The sequence below is a fragment of the Lissotriton helveticus genome, chromosome 9, assembly GCF_964261635.1.
Source record: "Lissotriton helveticus chromosome 9, aLisHel1.1, whole genome shotgun sequence".
NCBI lineage: Eukaryota > Metazoa > Chordata > Amphibia > Caudata > Salamandridae > Lissotriton > Lissotriton helveticus.
The window spans coordinates 1,158,829,174-1,158,855,512 of NC_136070.1; the positions used below are offsets into that span (position 1 = coordinate 1,158,829,174).

Below are 26,339 nucleotides of genomic sequence, written 5' to 3' on the forward strand. Positions count from 1 at the left end.
AATACATAGAAATTCACAGAATAAATCAAAGGATAAGAGGTCATTATAGTTAGGTCAAAATGTCAGTTAAAACATACTATTTCAAAGTAACAAAACCACTGAAATTCACCTGTTATACTCATCTCAAGTAACTATAACCATATTGTTCTGTACTTTATCACTGTTTGCCTAATAAACTTACTTTTTTAACCTACAGTAACTATAGCTTGTGCCCTAAAGTAAAGGAAATGATGGAGGGGCTTCCAAAACAGTTTCTTCTCTTTTAGGTATTTCTGTTCCTAATGTGGATCCTTTTCTAGGTCATCATAGGAGAGTTCATGGGACACTTGTCCATCGTCTTTTCAGATGCTAAGTTGGTATATCTGTGCTGCTTGTGGGTCAGGAGAAATCTACTAGGTGGGGCACAATTGCTTGGAACATAACACATTGATAAGGCTAAAACTGAGCAGGAGGAGTGTATGTTAGAGAGTGAGGTTGCTGAATTAGGGCCTAATAGCCTTATGGTCCATTCCTTTGGTTGCTAATGCCTGTTAATTGCGCTGTTCATTAGATATTGTCCCATGATTGCAGTATGGAAAATTAAAATCTGTTAACGCCTTCAGCAGAAGGGAATTGCACTTAAATAGAACAATGTAATGTTATCAACTCATTGGAGATAACGGTGTGCAATAAGGCTTCTTTTGCTTTGTTTTTAAAGAATTTCTTTGTTAAAATCACAAGAAAACAAACATAAAATAGTTTATAGTCAAAGGAGTATTTTGCATGTTTGTCTGTGGTTCTTCAGTACAGATTCTCTATTACTTCCCTGACGCAACCATTTTTAAGACTCATCCACGCCATTGTTCATGTAGGAGTGCGCCTGACGGGCCAGTTGAGACCTGTTAGCTTTGCCAAAACGTATTATTAATTGTGAGTGCAAGGTTTCCGATTCACATTAACCATGAGATATATTTGATTTATGCTAAGATATATTTTTCTGGCTTCAGTGCCAAAAATATAGTTGTACCCCTCTGTAGTAGTAGTTTCATAATCAGTCAATCAATCAATCATAGCATTTAGAGAGCTCACTACATACCCGTGAGGGTCTCAAGGTGCTGGGGGGGGGGGGAGGGGGTGGGGAGGAGAGCTGCTACTGTTCGGAGAGCCAGGTCTTGAAGTCTCCTGAAGGTTAGAAGGTCTTCGGTCTGCCGCAGGTGGATGGGGAGGGTGTTCCATGTTTTGGCGACGAGGTGGGAGAATGATCTGCCGCGGCCAGTCACTCTTCAGATGTGGGGGCGGTGGTGAGGGCGGGGTCTGCGGAGCGGAGCTGGCGAGTGGGGGTGTAGAGGCTGAGTTGGCTGTTGAGATAAGCTGGTCCGGTGTTGTGGAGTGCCTTGTGTGCGTGGGTGAGGAGTTTGAAGGTTATCCTCTTGTTGATAGGGAGCCAGTGCAGGTCTCTCAGGTGGGGGTGTGGTGTGGCTGCAGTGATGATGTCAAGGATCAGGCGTGCGGAGGCGTTCTGGGTGCATTGGAGCCATTTCAGGAGTTTGGCCGGGGCTCCTGCGTAGAGTGCATTTCCGTAGTCCAGTCTACTGCTGAGGAGGGCCTGGTTGACCGTCCTTCTTGTTTCGGTGGGGATCCACTTGAAGATCCTGCGAAGCATTCGGAGGGTGTTGAAGCAGGAGGAAGAGATGGCGTTGACCTGCTTTGTCATGGAAAGGGTGGAGTCGAGGATGACCCCTAGGTTGCGTGTGTGGTCGGTGGGTGTGGGAGGTTCTCCTAGTGCAGTCGGCCACCAGAAGTCGTCCCAGGCCAAGGGGGTGGATCCGAGGATGAGGACCTCCGTCTTGTCTGAGTTCAGCTTCAGTCGGCTGTTTCTCATCCAGTCGGCGACAGCCTTTATTCCTTCGTGGAGGTTGGTTTTGGCAGTGTGGGAGTCTCTGATGAGGGAGAGGATCAGCTGGGTGTCGTCGGTGTAAGAGATGATGTTGAGGTCATGCCATCGTGCGACGTGGGCTAGTGGTGCCATGTAGACGTTGAACAACGTTGAGCTGAGGGATGAGCCTTGGGGTACGCCGCAGATGATCCCGGTGGCTTCGGAGCAGAAGGGGGGAGGCGAACGCTCTGTGTTCTGCCGGAGAGGAAGGAGGTGGTCCAGTCCAGGGCCTTCTCTTGGATTCCGGCGTCGTAGAGGCATGTTCGTAGTGTGCGGTGGCAGACTGTGTCGAAGGCGGCTGACAGGTCCAGGAGGATGAGGGCCACGGTTTCTCCATTGTCCAGCATGTGGTCATTTTGCAAATATTGTCGATATTCCTGCCAGAATGGTGCCCAGCTGTTGTGTTCTTATTGCACTGAGATAAGATTGGTAATTCCTGGCATTTATTACTATTATAACTACAGTTGTCTGATACCCTAGCCTGTAAAATTGTTTTAATCTGTCTACATCCACACCAGCACTCATTCAATCAGTCATGCCATCTACCATTTATCCAATCATTGTTCGCTTATCCACTCAACTCAATTATGTAGTCTTCCATTTATACAGTCATCATTCTGTCTATCCACTCCAATCAGTCATGCAGTCTTCTTTCTGTCTATCAACTTATTTTTAGCAATTATGCTCACATTTACTCACTATGCCATCAACGTGAACTCATAGCTTTTGAAGTACCACTTTCACATATAAAATATCCAGCCCTATTGCTTTCCCAAAGCATGTGTTTCATTGTGAATAGTTGTACATTGTGTCAGAGTTGTGTCTTCCTACACTATTGCCCAATGGTTCTCTTTTCTTCACAAGAAAGAGTTGACATTGCTATATGTAACTCTAACTTCAACCAAAGGAGACACTGCAAAAACATAAAAGCATTACTGCTCTAGACCCCTGCATAAGAAAGGAAGCCTTTAAAAGAAGCTGACAGTCATCTCGCCATAGGGCCCTAGTCGTTGTAAATTGACATTCTAAATGTGACCCTTGAAATTACTCCTATGTGTGGAGTGAATGGAGCATTCTGTGCAGGGTTTATGAGCCTATTGTCACAGTGGCGATCCCTACTTCAGTGCGTGGTGCAACTGACAACCCGGAAATAAAGAGAGGGACTGAGGCAGGGGACGCCGTCCAGTCTTTTCGCACTTCCCTACGTCAGTGTGTCCCCCGGAAGCCGCACTAGTCATGGCCTGGTTTCAGTGTGCATATGCATAAAAGTAGGGTGACCAAGCGTCCCGGATTTGCCCGGATGGTCTCAGTTTTTTACCTTCTGTCCGGGCAGATTTCAAGAAATTTAGCTCCTGTCCCGGTTTTTAGAGAGGGGCAACTGAAAACTGTGGGAGGTGCTTTTTATGTTTTACAAAGCAGGGATACTTAGCAGTTGTTTAAAGAAAGCAATTTAATTAATAAACAGGCTTCTGGGTTTAAAAACTTGCATTTTATGTATGTTCTAGCTGCCTGTTCTGTAATTCTCTGCTGAGGAGCGCTGTCCTTCTGTGCGCCCGCTTGAAATAAAACTGTAGTCCTTCTTCTATTTTCGTGAAATATCCAGATTTGTGGCTTTAAAATTCTGGTCACCCTACATAAAAGTCACAGTCTGGAACCCATTGGTGCCTCTAATTGTTTTTCTGACACCACACTACCTTGCCTCTTTGACGGCCTTTCTTCTGCTTACTTCCTTTCTTCTTTGGTCACGTTGCTGTCTGTCCTGCGACCCTTGGAGGGGTTCATTTGTTATATTTGCTACCTTTTGCTGTGCTGTTGTGTGGGACTGGGTGTTTGCTATGCTTGGGAAGTTTTTGTTTCTAAATATGCCTGTGGAGTCAAGGACATAAAAGCATTTAACAACAGCTGACTGATCTTCCAATTTGGTAAAATGCATGCATACAAATAATTTTGGATATTCACTCACCATCCTGCATTGGGATCCCACGACTTTAATGGATGTGGACATTTCGATTCTACCACAGACTGCTAATTGATATTGACTTTTACAGTCAGCAAAAGAAGGAAAAGACAGCTAATGGATATTTTTTCTGCTGAATACCATGATTGAGTGAAAGTTAATTATTTGTTTTCTAGGACTTTTTCTTTGAGCCATTTCTGAGACCATTCTTAATCACTGAAGTTATTAAGGATTTTTTTGAGAGGCTTTGAACTAATAAAGTCATTCCAGTCCTATGTCACTCCATTAAAAATCCCTAATTTGCGTTCTTGGTTATTACCCGACAAAATTATGGGCTCATAGAATTACAATATTTGGTATTCGTATTAATTTAATATCCTGTATTACTTCCTTCTCTTAGGTTTACACTGCATTTATTGGGTTCCTGCTGCTAGATACAAGTGAGAAAGTGAGAGGTTTTAGGTAAAACACACACATACTACCAGTCATTATGCTATTCTGAGTTATTCATGCATTAGAGGTGAAGGCTATAAACATTTGTTATACTTTGTTTTTAGACACATGATGCACATAGAACACTAAAGGGACCTCTAGTGTCGTCGACTGATGCAGTAATCTTGAAGGGTCCCTGGACCGCCATCCTTGTGTTTTCTCCACTTCCCCTTTCCCCTGGGGGTTGTTGTCACTTGGAGGTTTTTTCCTTTTTCGCTGGTGGTTGCAGGGCTCTACTTGGTATAGAGAATCCGCTTCTGGAATTCACGTCTCGCTCCCATAAGATGGCGCAGCCAGTGTTTGCACTGGTTGTGGTCAGACATTACACCTACTGTGGTCCTTAGTCACACAATGTTGTACAGATGACTGCAAACAGTTGGGGTCATAATTCTGAAACCCTGTTTTGAGTAGAGTTGATTTTCGGCAGGCATATTTACAGTTAGGTGTAGGCACATTAGTGTTTCTAGGAAGAGGTACGAGGTGGTAATTGCGATTGTGATGAGCATCCACGAAATCACACATTTACACACGCACCTTTATGTCTGAAAAAGTTTATAAAGTGTAAAAATAGGATGAAAAAAGGTCCCTGAACTCTCATATTTGTAGTTGCAATTTAAGAAGAAAAATTATGTTAAATAAATGAGGAAATTAACGTTTCCTGTATACTTTCTGTAGTATCCTCCTTGGAATTCTGTACAACCTGGAAAATGATGAAATGTTTGCAAGTCAAAGGCAGAAATCTATGATGTAATTTTTTTTGAAAAACTGTGAATTGGGCATTTTATTCTCGTGTTTCTTGGTATTTTTGAAGTTTATTCTCAGATGTTCACTTTGCTGTTTATGAGAGGTGGGGCTCACAAAATATGCAGAAGAAAAATGCATGAAATGTTATGTAACTGAAATTGTTTGTGTGTGTGGAAAGAGATCGGTAAACTTTATTGCAGAGATTGAGGTGCTGAAAAAACATCATATAACCTTGGGCTAGCAACATAATTACGCGGTGTATCTATTTTACGGGTAAGTTGTGTAAGGTAATATGGAACTATGAGGAAACTGAGCTACTCTACAAGGGTTCAGATTTGTTTTGGATATCTGTGTAAGGTATTTATATGTATTTTATATACACCTTTATTCCATCTGCTGTTGAAAAAATAATTTTATGCACTGGTTATGTCTGGCACATGGATTCAGTGCGCACCTGACAGGGCTACTTGGCATGGAGTTTCAATATTTATTTAACTGCCTTAAAGATCTCTGTCAATCTGTTTAAGATTGAAAAAAACAGATATTTTAGTTAGGCACTACCCCATCATGCATAAAGGGGGCGGAGGTGGTTGCAGAGTTGTGCAGAAAAGCCAACCGCTGATAGGTCGCGGGCGACTGAGTGTACCTACTCCCCTCCCATGAGACCAGATGGTTGATGTTTGTACATACATAATGCATGCTTGGCACAATAAATGTCCTGTGATGCCGTAATCCCCCTTCCAGCCCATCTCATTTCAGAATCCTTGGTTCTTGGCTGCTCTGCTCGTATTGATCTATCTGTCCTGCTATAGTGCTTTGGCACCTGCAGGTTTTAGTGTGCTATATACATTTTATCCTATCATATCTATGGGTCAACCATTGGTTGCAGAGGTGGATCAGTAAGTAGCAGGAGTGGCTGGTGCAGCAACTCGCTGGCATAATTTCCTCTCCTTCTTTTCACAGGCTTGATTGTTTTGATTCATGTTTTCCTCTTGCATTGAAATGGGGGGAGAGAATACGAAATGATCTGGTCCCAACAGCACAGGTCCTGCCTGGTCTTATTTACCCATCCCAAATTGTTCTCTTGTCCCTGAACAAGATTGGACCCCACAGTAGACATTACCCAATGTCAACAAGCATGCAAAACAAACCCTTGGGTGCAAACGTTCTGCAGCAGTTGTCTGTCTTAAGTGACATGGCCAAGGTAAATGGGGGCGGAAAGGAGGGGATTTTTTTAATAGTAAATATGCAAGTATTCTTAATTTTTGCAATTTAGATACAATTGATTTACATGTGCTGACACGGGGAAGGATCTGCCACTCCTTCCCGACATGATTGCAAGCATATCATAGCAATTAGTGCTGCATGGCTGAGAGCTCGGGTGCCTTAATTCTTTGCCTTTCCTTTAATCCACCTTTCCACCCATTCTTGAGTGAGCAGTGGGTGGGAATTTTTATTCCACCATGAGGCCTGTCAGCATTTGTGGCCAATGTAGCTGCTCTTTGGATTTATTTGCTCCACTTCAAATCCCATGTTTTGCTGCTTTATTGCCTGTTATCCTCTTGCTTCATTCATTGAAGGTGAAGGAGAGTTTGTCCAGAATCACCTGTACTCAGCAGTGGCACTGCTAGCATTGCAGCCCATCCTCCATGCCCTGATATTCTCCCCTATTATAGAGTGTGAATTTACAACCCCAGTGGATTATAACTAGCATTGTCTACCTGGTGGAAGGGCAGTTCTCAAGCACTTATAGAACTTGACCTGGGGCTGTGAGGATCGGGTCTCCACCCCAAATACTGTAGTTTGTTGCCCTATTGTGAGTATGCAAATGAATTACAGGATATTAGGTGAATTGCGGTCTGTCGGAGGTGAGGAAATGGGCTTTAGCGGAGACGGCAGTGAAAACTGCGCAACAGCGTGGTCATGGGAGGCACACAGTAGTCACTGCATGGGACACTATTTGTTGGAATTAGCAGAGAGGTCTGATATCTTGATCCCCTTAGATGGGCGACTTATATGTAAGAATTGAGACTCCTCTTCCCCGCTCACTTGGAGCCGCTCGCAGAGCAAATACATTTGCAGAAGTAAGATGCCTGATAGGGAATATGCAGCTCTTAGATGCTTGGGTTGATTTGTATGGCAGGGGGCAGGCAAGCAAACCAATTTTGAAACACTGCCCTAATCAGAGCTTTAATGAGGCAGGTACAGTCAGGCTCTGCACTTCTTCGTTAATTTGAAAGTGAGAGAACCAGCACTTCTCAGCTGGGGTGTAATACTTTTAATGAGAGAGTAGCAGCACTTCACAGTAGCCAACAGGCACTTGAGATAATGACTACATGCACTTTTGCATTACCATTCAAAACTGCCCATAACATTGTGTGTGGATATGCCAATGTAGTTGAACGTACTGTCACTATAAAACCAAATGTTGAAGCAACACAGCACACAAAATAAGGGCACAGACAAAGAAGACCCAAGTTACAGTTCAATGGTTGTTTATTGTGATATGTATGTACTATTAATACGATTTTTTTGTAAAACAAGTTCAGTGACTTCAGTGTACATTTCTTGTGAAATATGGAAAAATGAACAACCAATGAAGATATATTTGGGAAAAAACAAGAATTAGCAAAACGTCTGGCTTTAATGCTCCAACCAATGTAAACCAAGGCAGTCACAAATGATGTTTGGATACATTTTATGCACAAATTGTGTTTATCACATAAAAGCCTGTCATACTGCCTCTGTCAATTATGGGAAAAAGTAGCAAAAATCAGTGCATGCTGTGTAGAGTGCATATTTGTGTAAAAGAAGTTAGTGTGACATAGTTGAATTATTTTTCAGATTTATTGCCTGTTAGTACCAGACCATATACAAACTGCTGGTACTAATTTTACACCAATAACTGTGAGAAAAGAGACAGAAACAGTGCTTGCATATTTATCTCTAAATCAGCAGCTATGTCATGATTACTGTTTGTGGTAACCGTATTACCGAATTGTAGTGGGAAACATCATTTACCTCGCATGTGAAACAAAGCATGCCATTACAATGCAGTCATTACAACGACCGCATTCTTACATCGCATGCCATTACAACGCAAGTTGTTACAACGACTTGCTGTAGAGAGCAGAATGTGTTGGATTTTTAATCCAACACCTTCCCTACTGTTGCACAGACTGGAGTTGGAATAGTAAATTATACTATTCCAACATCCAGCGCCCCCCTACAGCAAGCCGTTGTAATGGCTTGCATTGTAATGCTATGCGATGTAACAACGTGGTCATTGTAATGACCATGTTGTAATGGCATGCGTTATAAACGCATGCGTTATAACATGTCCTATTCAATTGTAGCATAACAGCAAAACATCCAGCATTCTGTAGATTGCTCCATTAGTGGAGCAGTGCTAATTTTTACGCAGTACAGCTCCACTGTACCTAAACACAGAATGTAGTTCTGAATGTACTTTCACTGATGACCTAAAACATTCTAACTCTAGGCAAGTGGCAAGCTTCTCCATGCTGCCCGACTCCACTAAACGCTATTTGCTTGGAGAAAGGAGCACATTCCCAGAGCAAAGTAACTTTTATGCTGGAAAGCTGATACACTTGCAAGATTTTGCGTGGCTTTTTGCCACTTTGTGGCAATCCAAATCTTTAAGAAATATTTAGTGCCATTTAGTCGTGGACTGCCTCTGCCCTTAAATCTCCTGCATTCTCAGTATTGCTCACCCCATAGATATTCCATTGCTTTCCATGCCCCTTTCTGGCTCTTTAAAAAAACATGTTAAAATCCTCTCACCCACTCCTCCATGTTAGTATTGACTTAGTCCCTCTTCCCAACTTGCTCTTCTTTTGTTACCCGACTCCTTGCCTATCACGTTTTTTCTTTAAAAAAAGCTTTTTTGGAAGCCCAGCATCTAGAATTTGCTACTGGGATCTTCTTTCTTCTTCATGCACTTGCATGCCAATTTTGTTAATCATTTACCATTGCGCCTGCCATCTTGGAACAGTAAATTAAGAAAAAAATAGTTGGTGTGTCTGGACCTATGCGTTTGCATGCACGATGGCACATACATTCACGTACGTCATCGGGCGGTGGCCGCTGGAGTGTCATGAGGCATACGTGGGCATACCCCATTACAACTTTTTTTGCCTATGCTGTTCAGCATCAGCAAGAAGTATTTTCTTTTTATGTTTTACAGATGCTGAACATCATTGGCAAGAAACATTGCAGAATCAGTAGGTCTGCATTGACAAAGCCAAAGGCGAGACTGATTGACTTTGCTAGTGGTTGTGAACATAGGTGATTTGCACAATTGAAAAAAGTCTGATGCTGCTTAGAATGACACAGGGTCATGGTAACTGACTTGGACTTCTTCTTTCCTAGATCAGCCTTACTATGATAGACTGGTACAAGATGCCCCCTTTTTAACAAGCAACGGCAGGCTGGACGAGCAGCTGGTGGATAAAATCATCCTGCAGCTGAACAGAGTGTACCCCCAGATTCTCTCCAACAAGGAAGCAGAGAAGGTATTGCACTATTTGTGTTTATAATGCATGCAAGCTATTGTTGTAAAGGCTGCTTGATTATGTCATAGTAACTTTTAATTCCTAGTAATCCTGCATTCATTTACCTCACTAACAGTATGGAGCATAGCGCCTTCTGTTTCATTCTGGTTACCGTACACCACTGCTATTAGTTTATATCCAGGTTTCTTCCCAAAGTTTTTTTTTAAAGCATTTATTGTTCCAAACTGATTTGTCACATTGATTGTAGGCCAACATAAAGGTATGGAAAGTAAATCCGAACTCTAGTATCCTGATCTACTTCATTAAAGACAAGGGAGGAGCACCGGACTATACACATTGGTATAGGCCTGCTGCTGTCAGTGTTCTAATGTCCTAATACACTCCCTCGGACTCTCCGTCTCCGCTGCCTCTCCACGCGCTTCGTGGATTGGTCAGGGGAATGAGAGCGCTAGTGGTGGTAGCGGAGGGCACAAAGCGAGCCTAACTCTTTCCTTACTCCCATTGCGTTCAGTGTCACAGGAGTCTCAGAATCAGGGAGGTGGTATTCTCAGCTCCTGTTTCCTTGGTGCAGCCAAATAAAGAAAGATAGTTTGGAGGTGGCCAAGGAGAATCAGGGGCTGTTGACCACGTTCATAGCTCCTACTATGCACATATGTTACCAACTGTCGGCCACACACAGCAAGAGCTGTGAAAGATACTCAGGCTTCGGAGGCGTGATAGGTTCGAAACCCCCTGCTTCTCCCGGGAGGGTGCTGTTTGTAATTAGGACATTCTGACCTGATAGGGCGGAATGCTCTACCAGCCATATAGCTCATCATAGCGGGCTGTACCAGCCATAAATGCTTGATCCCTTCTAATAAACACCGAGGAAGGCTTTTAATCGCTGTTAAGGAAGTAAGCGGAGTTATTTAGAATTTTCTTCACTGAGCAATTCAGTGGTGAAAACAAACTTATCTAGGTGCCTACTGAAGTTCAAAAATACACTCTGGTTTATTGTCAAATGGCATGGTGTTACATTCTCAAAGGGAAGGAATGTGGTATCAGAGATGGTGCACCTTGCTGTGAGGGCATCAAAATAAAGTGTTTCACTGATAGGGGAATTCAGAGGTAAGGAATCTGTAGCTAGATCCTGTCGAGTCGCAGATAAGGCGTTACCGAAGGTAAGTAACTTGTTTTTCTGCATGAGTGACTGGAGAGTAATCCAATGGAAACTTTCCAGTCAGCAGTAGTGGCTGGTGTGCCGGTGGAGTGACGGGAGGCAGGACGGTGGGGTAGGCAGGGAGGGACGGACGGACGAAGAAAACACAAAAGGTAAAAAATAAAAACCAGAACTTACTTGCCGCCCGCCGATACGCCGCTCTTCAGCTTCTTTCTCGCTGCAGCATAGGCTTCCAGCCTCCCCTACGGCCAATGATGACACTGCCTTCATGCATGAGAGCAGTGTCAGGATGGGCCTGAGCACCTTCAGTTTGCACTCCCAGGGAGGCTGAGAGCCTGTGATTTGCTGTATCCCACCCAGCAATGCAGCTGGGTTAGAAACGGCTCAGTGTTCATTTCGGTTTGGCCGGCCTGAGATGGTTGGCCAAACCCACAGGTGCGCTGAGAGCAGTGCTGCCCACCACTCCCTCTCCTGACTGCTCCCGTGATGACCCCGCCCCTAAGAAGTATTAAAAGGAAGAAAAATAAAACGCAAATAAACACGTTTTATTAACGTTTTACTTTTCAAATGGTGAGGCTGGCGGGGGGGGGAGGGTTTGACGCTCCTCCGCCATAGCGGAGGAGCCACCGCTGCCATTAGGTAATCCAAATTACAGTCCTAGGTGTGGGAGGTAGGGTTTGGAGAGATAAAAAGGTGTGATTAACATCAGTGGGGAGGTGGTTTCTTTAGTGGTGTTTAGATGATTATAGTTTTGAAACATGAGGGGTGCATGCAGAGAGAATGGAATTATTAAACAGAGTGGAGGCAAAAATTTGAAATGTCTGATGCTGCCTTTATTAGGAGCGGAAAAGGGCCTTTTGGGATAGTGGATTGGACTATAATGCCATTGAGTGCCAATGTAGTGTTGCTTTCGTCTAGGGTCTTGCAATCTTATATCCACATCTTTGGAGGCTGAATCAAAGTAAACATATTTAGGTAAAGTAATACGAAGATCAAAATTCAAAGGGCGTATGCCATTGTTTGCAACTGCATCTCATTTTAGCGTTACTACGTGGTAGCCATCCACAAAACGATTCAGACAAGTTGTGTGGCCAAATGCCAATTATAAAACAACCAACCAACAAGACAATACTTTGAATACAGTTAATAATTTAAAAGACCACTGTTGTTCACTGAGCTTAATGGCACTGAGACCCCCTGGGTTTAAAATCCATTATCACCTCCCACTGCCAAAGAATACTGTCCCATCATCTGGGTGGCTTACATCAGTGTCATTTGAGAATATAGGGCTAAAGGGAATAGGATAAAAAACATTGTAATTGGTAGGGCCCGCAAATGTTCCATTTCCAGAAAATTAATCCATCAGCAAAAAGACATCTGTGCGTGATTACTTTAGACTACATACAAATGGTTGTCGGCAGTCAGTCACTGTGCTCTCTGTTAGACGCCTTCAGTGCTGTGGCAAGGAAAGATGTTTGAATTCAGGTTGGTACAGTGTACAAGTGGCATCACACTCTACACTGACCCTGCACCCGAGAAACGTATGTTCTTATTAATATATCTGATATAATACAATTTGTATTGATTAATAGGAGCAAATGTCACAAACAGATAAAACTTCCCAAACAAAAGTATTAAGCAGTCATATGTCTTGATTGTATTGTATCAAATTCTTTATTGAAACTCAATTATCCTCCTTTTTCTTGATTTTAAAAACACCACACAATTGCTTAGCCGCCAACGTGTTTCATCCCTCTTGGGACTTCTTCAGGGCTTGTCACAGTGCTGTTTCTTATGTTGTTGATAAGTATGGCTCCAAGCCAACCTTAGCAGCAACGATGGTAAACAAGGTATATTTATTTCATTATAGTGGTCCTGATTATGGTGTGAAATCAGTCTATTGTGAAGGTAAGGCGTGGATTGTGTTCACACAGAGGAGGCCACATTGCTTTACTTACCTTAAAAAGAGAATTGAACATTCATGAGGACTGGGCGAATTTACTAATGGGCACAATCCACCTATTGTGAAGAACGATCACAAGTATCGAGCATCTACTTTTTCAGGCGACATTAACATTTGAGACATTTCACTCAGAATAGGGAATCCTCACGAATAACGGGGATTGTTTTTATCATTCCTTTAAAACCAAGATAGAACAATACTGATTTGACACCAATTTGGTGTAGCAGTGGAGCCATGAGTTCAATAAGCCGCCATATTAACCATTGTAACTACACCCTGCTCTCTGCAAGAAATCTTGTCACCAATTCGTTTGAAGATACATAGATGGGGCGTCCTCTTCATTCAGAGGAGTATTACTTTCTCACATAATGCTTTTGGCTATTTGCTGTAACATTACGCCTTCCAGAAAGTACTTCCTTTGGAATGTATGAGAGACTCTTTTAAATCTGCACAGTACACTTCTGTCACATTCAACTGTTTCCCTCCTATATGCATTATATTAAAAACATTCTTATTTCTATTATTTCTGCATTTGGCAAAGGCAATAGGGCAGGCTTTAACGTGATAAACTGCATTTGTGCAAGCAACATGTGTAAACAGCATTTGTGAATAGCTATGTTTTATACATTGCTGTGTGTGTGTGAGAGAGATATATATGCATCATGGTAGACTTTTGTCAATGTTGTGTAAATTGCAAAGTTTTTTATTCAGAAGTTTATTTTACTAGATTACTCCTGGGGAAAGCATCTTGAATTGTCTCATTGTTACTCCAACCCTGGGCCAATTGGTGCGTTACTGCAAGAAAATCTGCCCATATAAGCCATTTTTAACTTTATGGATTCCCAACGCAGGTGAATTGCTAGTAAGAGCTGAGGTGGAAGGTGTGCTTTGTGTACATATTTTATTATTCTGAATTCCATGCTCCCTTACAAGCTTGTTTCGTGTGTTAATATGACAACATTATAGGACACCATTTTGTAATGTCGGCCAAAGCCGAATTAAAAAAAACGTGTCCTGAGTTTATTTCCTGTCTAAGCGATAAAACAATGCATGCATAAACCCTATTAAATTTAGAGCTTATCTAGGAGCACATAGATCATTTCTAGTATCCATTTGCTCTTCAAATGTTACTACCGTGCACAGATTTTGAATTCCAATACCTTAGCAATTATCCATATAAGTGTGAGCTATGCAGGCGTTATTACTGTCAGTGGTATTAATTGTAGGCCCCATTTATGTATGTGTGTATGTATGTTTTGGTGATTTATGAAGCGTGTGCTTAGCTATGAATCGAGGGAGCACTTAATGTTAAGTGGGGGTAGATGGAGAGTATGAAGATAGTGTACATCAAGTGAGAGTTACTTTACGCACATTTACATTTCAGTAAATAACACAGAATGAAAACCTCTTTGTAATAACCTTTAGAAAGTTAACCAGGAAACCAAAAATAGATTTTTTTTTTACATATTGGTTTGTTTTATTATAGCCTTATAGCTCGCGGCTATACCGGTTGTTCAAACGCCATGAACCTGAGTTATAGGTCCAAACCGCAAGCTATTAGAACATTCCACCCACTAAGGTTAGAATTTTCTAAATTAAAAAGTGAGACACATGAAGACAAACATTGGAAGGTTGGGGATCTGGGCTTATAGCAGCTATTTTAAGCCCTGAGCTACTCCATTGACTTCAATGGAGCTCTCAACATTCCACTGTTCTAATTACAATTTCAGTATCTCCTAAGTGTTCGTGTTCGTGAACTCGCACTAGAAAGTAAATATTTTTCCCTCAGCAGTTTGCCCTTGTTACAATGCACAGCAAGCTTATGTTATCCCCCCGGTAATACTCAACTCTGATCAGATAGGAGAAAAGCAGAACTTTTTGTGTCTGGTCCAGAAAGGGAAAGCCTGTTCCCGAGAGGTCTGGCATACACAAAATAGTAGTTATTTAATTGAAATTACAACATGAGTTATTCACTCATCATTCACAAGGCCAAATCATCCTTTCATTGTTGTCTTAGTGATAAATGAGAACAAATAAAGTGGGTAATGGTAATTCCTAATATTTACAGTGCTAAGAAATGGAAAAACTCCAATATTATGAGTAGGGCTCCCGGTTTTCCGTTTTTACGGATAAATACATATAAATACAGACGGAAATCTATATTTCCTTTGTCTGTATTTATATATATAAACGGCAAAACACTGGCAAATGTTGCCGCGCTGCCGCTGCCTGCATTCATTTTTAAATCCCTTCAAATCAGTCTTTTGGCGCCCTCGTGTGGACAAATCGGCACATTGGCACAGGGTCTTTAAAGGGCAGCCGTTTGTGCTGAATGCCACAGGGTGCCTTAGTTTATCGCGGTGGTGGAGGGACAGGACCCGCGCGCCATTACACGATTGATGGCCTACTTAGCATTACCATGCTAAGTTGGCCATCAATCGTGGAATGGCGCGCGGGCCCTGTCCCTCCACCACCGCGATATACTAAGGCACCCTGTGGCAATGAGCACACACAACAGACGGAGCATTGTGGCTATGCAGATCGCACAATTGTCTGGGGCTGGGGGGGGGGGGGGACGACAAAGAGCAATCCATGTGTGTGTTCACTTGATTTTGTCAAAGCAGTTTCATATGCGCGATATTTACTCGGACTGAGCACACGAGTCACCGCAAAGGTACAAACCGAAAGATGGCAAGATCATAGATGTGCACTAATTGTATTCTTGCAATAGCGTGGGGGCCTTGGATAAATGAAACTTAGCAGCGCTGGCGATGTTTGCCTTCTTGTGTGCACATGCCACAGGGTGCCTTAATTTATCGCGGTGGTGGAGGGAAAGGCCCGCCGAGGCGCCATTCCACGATTGATGGCCTATTTAGGATTAACCTCATGCTAAGTAGGCCATCAATCGTGGAATGGCGCGGGCCCTGTCCCTCCACCACCGCGATAAACTAAGGCACCCTGTGGAATTCAGCACACGCACAACAAAAAGACAGCTGGGGTGACAGAAAGAGCAGCTGAAATTATTAGCCTGATAATTCGGTCATAACATTCTTACAAGATGACGTCAGCAGCACTGGCGATGTTTGCCTTCTTGTGTGTACAATGCAATTGCTTTTTTGTGAATCGACTGTATAGTTAAGTGTTTGAACATGTGCTCAATCCTCACCCTTCAGCAGGTCTCGCATTCATACTGTGTTTGTCACTGTGAATTGATTGATGGAGATAGGCCCCCTGCGAATGGCGCGATTAGAACGTAATTGCAGTTTTCATGCTGCAGTGTGTCACATACCGGCCCCCTAATAGAGCCTCATTGAAACAATTTTCTTTTACTGGGGGCTGCTGAAGCGATCCCACGCTCGCCTGTAATGACCTGCCCTCCGCCCAGAGTGCCAATGCCACAAGAAAGGAAGAGCTAAGGAAGGGAATCAACAGTACCTACTCTCTCAAACTCGGGATGGGAGAGGTCAGACTGACTCGAGAGCCATGATTCTGTCCCCCACCTGCCTTAACACAGCTACGGCCTCGCCCTCATAACTTTTTCCCTTTATTTGGGGGCTCACCTGACTCTATTTCTTCTTTCCCTGCCCGGTATGAAGACACCTTCCTGCCACCGTCAGGTTTTGCATCTCTTGGCCATTCCAGTATCCTCAGCAAATATTGAACGGGTTTTCAGTGGTCTTCATTTAATTAACAAACCAGAAAGAGCCTCAATGTCTGCAAAGTCTCTTGAAATGCACATGTGCTTGTACTACAATGGCAAAGTTTTCAAATGAATGTATTGTGTTGACCAATAACAACTGGGCGCAGGTGTGCATTGTCAATTTAAATAAATGTGGAAAAATACTAGCCGTAGCTTCGACTTTTGCTTGTGGCAAAAATAAATGTGGATAAATACAGAAAAAATGCCCAAAAAATAAATATGGATAAATACAGACGGAAATGGCAAAAAAATAGATACCATAAAACCGGGAGCCCTAATTATGAGCTATAAAAATAAAAGCTACAATCATAAGTAAATTGTACCCGATTCTCAAAAGTATTTAAAAGAGAATTACATAAGGAAATGTAAATTAAACACGCATAGCTTATACTTAAATTACAAACAAGTAGGTGATCCAAGAAGCACAGGCAGGAAGTAGGCAAAATCTGTTAATAAAATTATTGGCCTATGCCCATGATATACGAAATTACAAAGCAGTTTTATGATTTACAAAACAGAAGCTCAAGATTTACTCTTGTTTATCTTTTTTAGAAAAGTACTTATGTCTCCAAATGGTTACACCAGGACTTGGGATGGTGAAGTCAGAAACAACAGTTATGTTTATTTAGAGTGTGTTTCCATAGAGTTGAAATCTCTGTTAATTTATAGCACTTGCACGAAAAATTAAAACTGCTTTTCACATTGGCGTAACTGCTCATGGCTTGGCCAGGGGGCAAAACGCCTCATTTGTTTCCTTAAATCATTTGAGTAAGTAAACATGTATGTATTAATGTCGAGGAAAGAAATATTTGTGACTTAGCAAAAATGAGTTATATATTCTTAGATTTAACCATAAATTTAATCTGGACTAAATTAGTAATATTTTCATGAATCTTTGTAACTGGATGGTCCGCCACTCAAATAGTCATCAAGGCCATATGGTAATCTAGAAATTTCTATTCCAGCATCAAGATATTGAATTTTAATTTGCAAACCAATTAAACTTACCAAATTCATGGCCAGAATGGTGGATCAGTCGTTTCCCGTAGAAGGCTTGAGTGGTGGGGCCCGCTTTTCTTACTAGGGGCAGGTTTTGTAGGAGTGCGTCAGTTTTACGAGTACTGAATAGTTCATGTATATCCAACTGTTTTTAGGTAGCAATAAAAGTGCAAAAATAACTCTGGACATTAATGTACCTGTTGGAGAGAGATCGTAGTTTTGGAGTTTTGTCTAGTGGCAGTTTTGACTCATCTAAGGTAGTGCCGGGGGTTCATATGCCTGTTGCAAAGAGCATGTACTATGCATATCACAGAATGCTATATTTATGTCAGTTGCTTAGTGTTTTACCGCGTTTGTCACAGAGATCCATTTGTTGCTGTGCAGATCATAAGTTACAATAGTAATCTAGGTTAGAAAGTTACATTTTTTGCCCAGTCTTTCATTTTCCTATTTTTGCTAAAAATGATTTGTTTGGGTAGACATAAATTCTTATTACTAAAGTCAACCCTAACCACTGTGTTATATTCTAAATCCTGAGCTTGTTCTTTTCCAGATCAAGCACTCGTAGAAAATGCCTACCAGTATGATTGACATGTGAATCCTTCAACTTGTAGTTCCTCTGTTTTATGTAACATTTTCTATACACTGATTTACACATCTATGATTCATTGTCTATGTATGTATGAGTGATGTCAAATGCTCCAACACCCTACACTGGTATGAATGGTGCTATAAAGCAAATGAAATACATGTGAGAGAGGGGCTACAGAGAGATGAAAGGAACTGTTGGATGGTGATAGTGAGGGAATCATTGAACAGCCCCAATAAAGATTGCCATATCCTGATGCACTGTAAGACCACAATGTACTGCTTTAAAAACAAACACAATTAAAAATATAATGAAAAATGTTTTGTAGAATGCACAATTTTCACAATTTTTCCCCAAAATTTTCTTGCGGGAGAACCCCCCAAACTCCCTTGCAGTGGTCAGGCTTGCTGCACTCTCCTGCGGCGGTTTATTCATGAGGGCGTCGGGCCCCGGCTCGCTGCAGCTGCGCTGACAAAGAAACATAAAATGACATTGAAATGATTTCATTGGTATTTTATTTTTCACATTTGTCACGCAGCAGCCTCCAGCCGGGATAAGTGGGGGTGGGGGGTGGGGGGATTGTGTCCAACGCTGCTGCTAATTGGCAGCAGAGAGGACTGGAGGAGCAAGATGGACCCTCCAAAGTACGCATGGCAGTTTGGCCAGCTCTCTTAAGCCGGCCAAATTGACATGCACACTTTGCATCTCTCCACTCAGCTGTATAAGACAGCTGGGTGGAGTCCAAACACAGACCTAAAGGGCCCGAAGAAGTGTCCAGCCAGGAGTAGATGGATTGCCCTACTCCTGGCGCTGCTCTCATACTGGTGAGAGTAGCACCAGGAATTGGTTAGTGGAATTTCCTAGAGGCTGGAGCCCGCGAAGCCCACACAGGAGGGATTGAGGAAGAAGGCCGAAGTGTAGCAGGCAAGGTAAGTGACTTTTAAAAAAATATTTGTTACTTGCTTTGGCTGCATGCATGGACCCACCCACCCACCACTTAGTTGCCCGTCCGCCCCCCCCCCCCATCTGTGCATATATGTGCCAGCCACCCCTGGCGCTTGCTCACATGCACCATATAAGGGCTAGTCTGAAAACATTTGCCAGGGCTGCTTTAGGTTCCCTGTCTGGCCCTGACCAAATTCACAAATGTGATATTGCTCTTATTAGTAAATCTAAAAAGTTATTCTTTTTTAGCCAATTTAGGTGCACCTTGTCAATGCGATTGGAATGAAATCACTTCTTATATATGGCTCAAATATATTCAGAATCTTAAATAAACTTTTCTAAGTGTGGTGATTCACTGCTTGGACGTTATATCAGTAATCAGCTGAGATGTTTTTACTGCTGTGTTGTCTCAGTAGCCCCAAGTCCTTGGCTCCATGTTGCCTCACTGCTCTTCAGTTCCCCCAGTCTGTAGAGCAAGGAATTATCAGAGAACACCCCACTTCAAAGAAGTGAATAGCTGATCAACTCTGTTCCGAAGAACCCCAATGTTCATTGAGGCGACACTCAGACGGACAGTCATCTCACAGCATTCATGACCTGTCACATATTTCCTGCTGCTTGTGACAAACTCTTAATGAGATCCCAGTGAAGCTTAGAAAATATGGGCTAACAAAAAACAAGCATTGGCAAAGCCATTTAGTCTCGCTTTGCCAATGGTTAGTCGCTGCAGGTATTGCCTTTTCTAGTTCTTATAGAATTGTGGTGCAGGCAGTTTCTAATCCAGTAATGGCACATAGCCGGCCATCTTGAAATGTTATTTTGTGTATTTCCTAGTTGGACGTTTTTTGGGGTGTTCATGTCATTTGAAAAAATATTGTTATAGCATTTAAAGATGGCTGTCACTTTGCACCTAGACACAATGTGACAGCCATCTTAGAAACATGCTAAATACATGTTTAAATTGCTTCCTGTTACTAGTGTCTTTCACAGTGATTGCAGCACAATTCTGCAAGAACTAGAAAAGCAGCAACGGAAGAAGAGGTTCAGCAGGAACGTCAGAGAGAGAGAGAGAGAGAGAGAAAGAGAGAGAAGTGCCATGCACCAGCAGTACTTGCTGTTGCTATACTAGGAGGAAGAGACCGAGTGAGGGGGAGAGTGATAGATAGGCTGAGTGGGCACGACTACAGAAGGCTGGAGTGAGGAGACAAAGAGAGAGAGAGAGAAAGAGAAAGAAAGCAGGACATGCACTCCCAACCAAGCTCAAAGGCAGCTGTAATCTGCAAAAAAGACATAAGTCATTGGCGACTGCGCTGTTCAAAAGCAGGGAGAATCTTAAATGGCCATAGGGTGTACAAATAAAAGACTAGGGAGGAAGGTCATTGAATAAGGAGCAAGGAATTGAAGATGACAAGAAAGCCAGTGTTAGACTGGCCTGTCGGGCACTCTGTCACTGCCAGATGAGCAGGACTGAAAGAGCTAGTCCATAGTTTGCGTTTTTGGTCTAAGGGCTGTGACAGAACTTTAGAGAAAATAGCTCACACTGGATTTGCCCTTTCAAGCCAGCTCATCTGGCAGTATAAGAGTGACACAGCGCTCTTCAGGCCAGTCCAACAGAGAAGAAATGTATCCAGTCATAAGCAAGGGGCAGACCCAAAGCCCACTCTTAAAATATGTTACATTATTACTTACAATGACTACGACAGACAAGGCCGGACTGGCCGTACCAGCATTCAGGCATTTCCCCGTGAGGCTGGATGGGTGGGGGGTGGGAGGGGTTGTGGGGGCCAGTTTTGTAACACTGCAAAATTCCTTGTATATCCAGCAGTTTTTGGGCAACCATAAAAGTGCCAAGAGAACTCTGGTGATTAATGTACCTGCTGGAGAGAGATGGAAGTTTTGTATAGGGGCAGATTTGACTCATCTAAGGTAGCAAAGATAGTTAATATGTGTGCTACAAAGAACGTTCATGTCAAAGAACAGTATGTTATGTGCATAGCTCAATGGGTTACTGCTTTTGTCACAGAGTTCATAAGTCACAATGTTAATCTAGCACATTGATCTATGAATTGCCATCAAAGAGCTGCATGCAAACTGCATGGTACAGGTTAGAAAGTTATGTTCTTTTCCCAGTCTTTCATTATTCTGATGTTGCTAAAAAGGGTTTATTTGGGTAGAAATACATTATTTTTATTAAAAATCAACCCTAATCCCTGTGTTATGTTCAGACTCCTGAGTTTGGGCTTCTCCAGACCCAAAAAATGCCTACTAGTGTGGATGACATGTGAATCCTACACCTGGTAGTCCCCTTTGCCTAATGTAACATTTTCTATACACTGATTTACACACATATGATTTATTGTCCCTGTATGTGTGTGTATGTGATGTAAAGTGTTCTGACACACTACACTGGTATGAGAGGTGCTATGAAACAGATGAAATACATGTGAGAGAGGGGTTATGGTTATGGAGCGATGAGAGACACTGTTGGAGGGTGATAGTGAAGGAATCATTTGAGAGCCCCAAATAAGATTGCAAATCCCAGTGCACGGTAATGTCAACATTTACTATGCTTTAAAAGCTAATACAATTGAATATATAATGACAAATGTGTTGTAGAATGCACCATTTTCTCCACATTTTCTCGGGGAGACAATTCCCCAAAGGCTTCCTTTGTAGTGGTCAGACTCGCTGGCTGCACTCGCTATGCACCGTTCGGGGATAAATAAAAACTGTTACAACATCAATTGTTCTGGTCCGAAACGATGTGAACAATGTAAAGTGCAGTATAACTGGCAACAACAGTATGTAATCTGTTGATCTCCCTATGGATATGTAACTGCGTTGAGTGTTATTTTTCTGGAGCGTCATATAAATGCTAATAAAAAAGATTTTTCTTAAAAAATGCACCGTACAGGGCTGGTCTGACAAAATTTGCCATTGCTGCTTTGTGTTCCCACTCCGGCCCCGATGACAGACAGCTTTAGCTTTCTATAGCTAGATCACACACATTTGGGGGAAACAATGCACTGGCAGCCTCACACATCATGCATAAATCCATTGCAGTTCAAAACAGATCAAGCTTTAACATGCAAGGAAAGGGCCAAACCAATAAGTGGAAAATGTTTTCCCACATAAAACTCCAGAAAAAAAAAATACCCTGGTGTGTGGATCAAAAACATATAGAGATAGCATATGGTTGTGGAACACGTACACAAGATAGCATAATAGATGGGGAGCTGTGACCAAGGTGAATGTTTTCCAAAATCTGGTTTCCTAGTGACATGACAGATAATTGCATCTACAATTATCTTTTCTGGGAAGTCTAGTAGAATCTCAGTGAATGATATCCCTTTTGTTTGTGGCTAATGCATAGATTCACTTTTGGGCAGATACTAACTTCGAAAACTAACTGGCAGAGGGTCATCGGGTTGCACAGGTATGCACAGATGTGTGTACTGTTTCTTGTGATACTTTATCAACGCAGATGTATAGCGCTTCAAACTAACGAGTTAGATCATATGTAAATAAATAGCTCACACATGGCAGTAGTGAGGATGCAGAGATTTGGTCAAGGAAATCAGGACCTCCAGAGCCAATACATGGCTCCACACAACTACACCTCCGTAGAGGCTGCCATTAATTGACTATTAGCACTGCACTGTTGCAAATATTTTTGTGCACCAGCAGAATATGTATTGTTTTCTCCAAAGTAATGCTTACATGTCAAAGCGAATACCAGTGGTTGAAACATTTCAGCAAAAAGTTATGAATGTTGCCTTCAAGTTTCCTGTAAGGTCTTTAGTTTTGAATGCGTTTTATGTTATGTATATTTGTAAACGCACTATGAGCAGCAAGGGTATCCTGGTGCTGTGCCGGTGTGTGCCTAGCCCTGCCTACGGTAGGTTGGTTAATTGAAAAGTCAGGTTTTCAGCTTCTTGCAGAATTCAAGGAGAGGATGAGGCTCTGAAATAGAGAGGCAGGTTGGGCCACACTTTAGGAGCGATGTAAGACAATGTTTGTCCTTCTGAACTGGTTCTGCATTAATATTTGAAGCATTCAACTTAACCTATATATTCTGCCTGCTCACACGAATAAAGCTGATTTGCTAGAGTTAAGATCCAACACATGTTTACTACAACTGGGACGTGTGGAAGCTCGAGTCTTGCATCACACAATATATTGTAAAGTTGCTCTTTGACACAATGCACGCCTAAAAGGTTCGGTAATTTGTCACTGCTGTGGATGACAGAGCCTTGGACTGTTGTAACATATGAAGAGAAACTGTACTGTATGTTGGCGGGCTGTTGGTATATTGATAGTTGTTCAATATTCTTGAGCGATGTGGAGTTTAAGTATTTAATAATTGACCATAATAATTTTTTTTCTCATGGTTCTGGAATTTAAAGATCTGAGAAGACACTATAATACTGTTTCCTCCTACAGAGAAACCACAAAGCACTAACTGAAGGTGTCCATGTTTTTACAGATATTTCGAATTTCATTTAGTGACTACAGTTCTTAAGGTGAAACATAGTGGTATGATTTATTTTACTGTCGATACAGTTTATTTGATTATTGTTAACCACTAATGATCTAATCTAATGATTTTTGGGTTCCAGAGTAGCGTGTTACTCACCGAAAAGCACCTTGACGCCTCGTCAGGGTTAGTAAGAGCTATATAAATGCAATTACAATTAGGGCTCCCGGTTTTCCGTTTTTACAGATTTATACTCATAAATACAGACAGAAAACTATTTTTCCATTGTCTGTATTTATGTGTAGAAACGGAAAAATACTAGTAAAACGGTATATGGATGAGGTCACCTTTTGGCATGTGCTAATCAGCAGTGAGGAAGCCCACCTCGGGCGCACATTAAACTCCTGCTACAATCTTCTGGCGCCAAGCGAGTCACTCGCCTTAAAGACACTTGCAGTGCACGTTATGTTAAAGGCAGGCGGCGGCCCATTGTCATTCTAAATGTGGTAATCATCTGCAGTCAGAATGACAATGGGCTGTCCACAGCCTGTGGAAGGGTGGGGAGCGGCGTTTGAATCCCGTGGAGTTCCAAAGAAGTGCGAAATGCGATTCTAGCTCCAAAAAGCCAGCATGATGGTTTCTGTTTCAGATGCTCACTTCTATGAAATGCAGTCATTTGAAGGTCAGGAGTTCGAATCCCGGCGCTGCTGACTCGGCCTTCCTTTATTCTGAGGCTCGAACGTTTATATTGAGCACTAATGCCATCTGTTATTTTTCACCCTTGGTTACGGTAGAAGCACTATACATAAAAAAATTGTTATTGTTATTAGATTTCTGTAACGTAGCTCATTAAGGTAAGGTTACTGCTAATAAATGTGGGTACTTAAATTCTGGATTGCACAGACCCGGCCATACGAGTTTTACTGAACTGAACAAAAGAAAGTAATATATGTTTTTACAGAGCAACAAAAGTCTCCGAGCGGCTGGCGACGAGAGAACTGAGCATTTCTAAAGCATATGAATTGAAAAGAATTACCGCCCCCACCCATGAGACCAAAGACCAGTTTTGCAAGACGTTGGCTGGTGCTTTGCTTCTAGGCATGCAGGCCCCGTGCCCTCATGCCCCAGACGGGCGATGTGCCTCGAAGACCCCCATGCTGCATTAGGAATGCATCGATAATTTTTGCCACTAACGCCCAACTATATCTTACTCATTTTATTGCACTCAGAAGGATGAAAGCCTGAGTCTGCTGAGCCGGGATTCAAACAGAGCTCTGTAGATTTTAGCACTTGCTCGGTGTGCTTCGGCCTGTTTGATTTGATTTTTAATCCAATGAAAGCAGATTAAAGGGAACAGGGGCCCTGAATGAACTATGGCTACAAAAGCACTGGTAAGGAAACATTGAAAAATGCAGCTAATGTATGTAGCATGGCACTCGAAATTTGGATCAATTAATACTGTGATACTAACAAATGCAATGCATTTCTTGTATATTATAGAAGTAGTGCAGCACTAAGTTTACTCAATGCCTTCAACTTCAAGTGTAGAAAGGAATTTTATTGTAGCTGTGTTTTCAATTTAAATAAATGTGGAAAAATACTAGCTGTAGCGTCGTCTTTTGCGTGTGGCAAAAATAAATGTGGATACATACAGAAAAAATGCCCAAAAAATAAATACAGATAAATACAGACGAAAAAGGCAAAAAAATAAATACCATAAAACCGGGAGCCCTAATTACAATACATACAAATGAATAAGGCAAGTGTGTGTGTACAGTGCAGCTCAAAGATTTACCGGAGGTTCTATTTTTAGTTCAGGAACCCCAAAACCCGACTGAAGACCAGATTGTCGGACCTGCTGAAGCACCTGCAGAAGAAGGGGGACAAGGACTGCCAGGAGTTCTACCGAGCACTACAGAACAACGCCGACTGGCTGTACGTCATCCTACCGAGCAGGAGCACCATGAGTAAGTGCAAGCATCTCCCTGTTTCCAGCAGTTCTCCGATTGTCCTCTAGATGGCACCATGACTATGTGCCTGAAAGGGTTCTCTACAAGCAAAGCAAAGCATAGCCAGCATTAAGTATTCGTTTTCAGAAAAAGGACACATAACATTACCTCTGGCACTGCAAAAATAGAAGTAAAACACTTCGTCGTGTATCCTCACTTACCTTTTGCGTTTATTTTTCAGAATTACACTTTGCCATGTGAATATGCAGTTGTAAAGTGGCCTAAGTTAGGTTTTGAGTGTACATACTTATTGAAAATCTCGGTTTTTCTGCAGCATTTTAGCAGGAAATCTGTATACATCGAATACGTCGTCGAACCCTGCTATGGCGGCCTTTCACGTTCAGATTAATTACAGCAACATCTTCAAAGTTAAATGGCTTGTACTTGAAGTCTATTGCAGTCATCGACAGGAGACATTAAACTGTGCAAACACCATTCTGTGATTCTTGAAATGGCTTGACAAAGGTCTCTGTATTCACCTAAGACTTCAGACTGCACCCATCCTCATTTAGGGGTAGCTGCGACCCCTAGTACAGCCTTTGCGACCCCTGGTCTAAGAGCTGGTAAATTCAGTGCCAGGAGCACAGGGGCAGCTGGGTCTCCACCCCCTTTATTTTCTGTCAATTTTTTATTACACTAATAGTGAATACATAATTACATTATTCACTAATAGTTTAATAAAAATAGAGCACAAAAAGCTGGAATATGCCCTTCCATGGCAGCTGAGGTTAGTAAAAAATGCTTGTAGGTGTATCTTGCGTGCATGCTTGCGGGTGAGTGTGTGATTATGTGTGAGAGAGTGTATATCTATGAATTTGTGTGCAGTGTCAGTATGTGTGTGTGAGTCGAAGTGGA

General features: G+C 42.2%; 1 protein-coding gene across 2 annotated transcripts in view; it reads left to right on the plus strand.

Moving 5' to 3' along the window:
- The window catches only part of CARD19 (caspase recruitment domain family member 19), a 99,621-nt gene that overhangs the window by 43,590 nt on the left and 29,692 nt on the right, over nucleotides 1-26,339 (plus strand). For both annotated transcript variants that reach the window (XM_078661609.1, XM_078661610.1), the window contains 2 exons: nucleotides 9,501-9,643; nucleotides 25,289-25,442. In XM_078661609.1, the coding sequence (XP_078517735.1) occupies nucleotides 9,501-9,643; nucleotides 25,289-25,442 (297 nt within the window). The remainder of the gene's footprint in view (nucleotides 1-9,500; nucleotides 9,644-25,288; nucleotides 25,443-26,339) is intronic.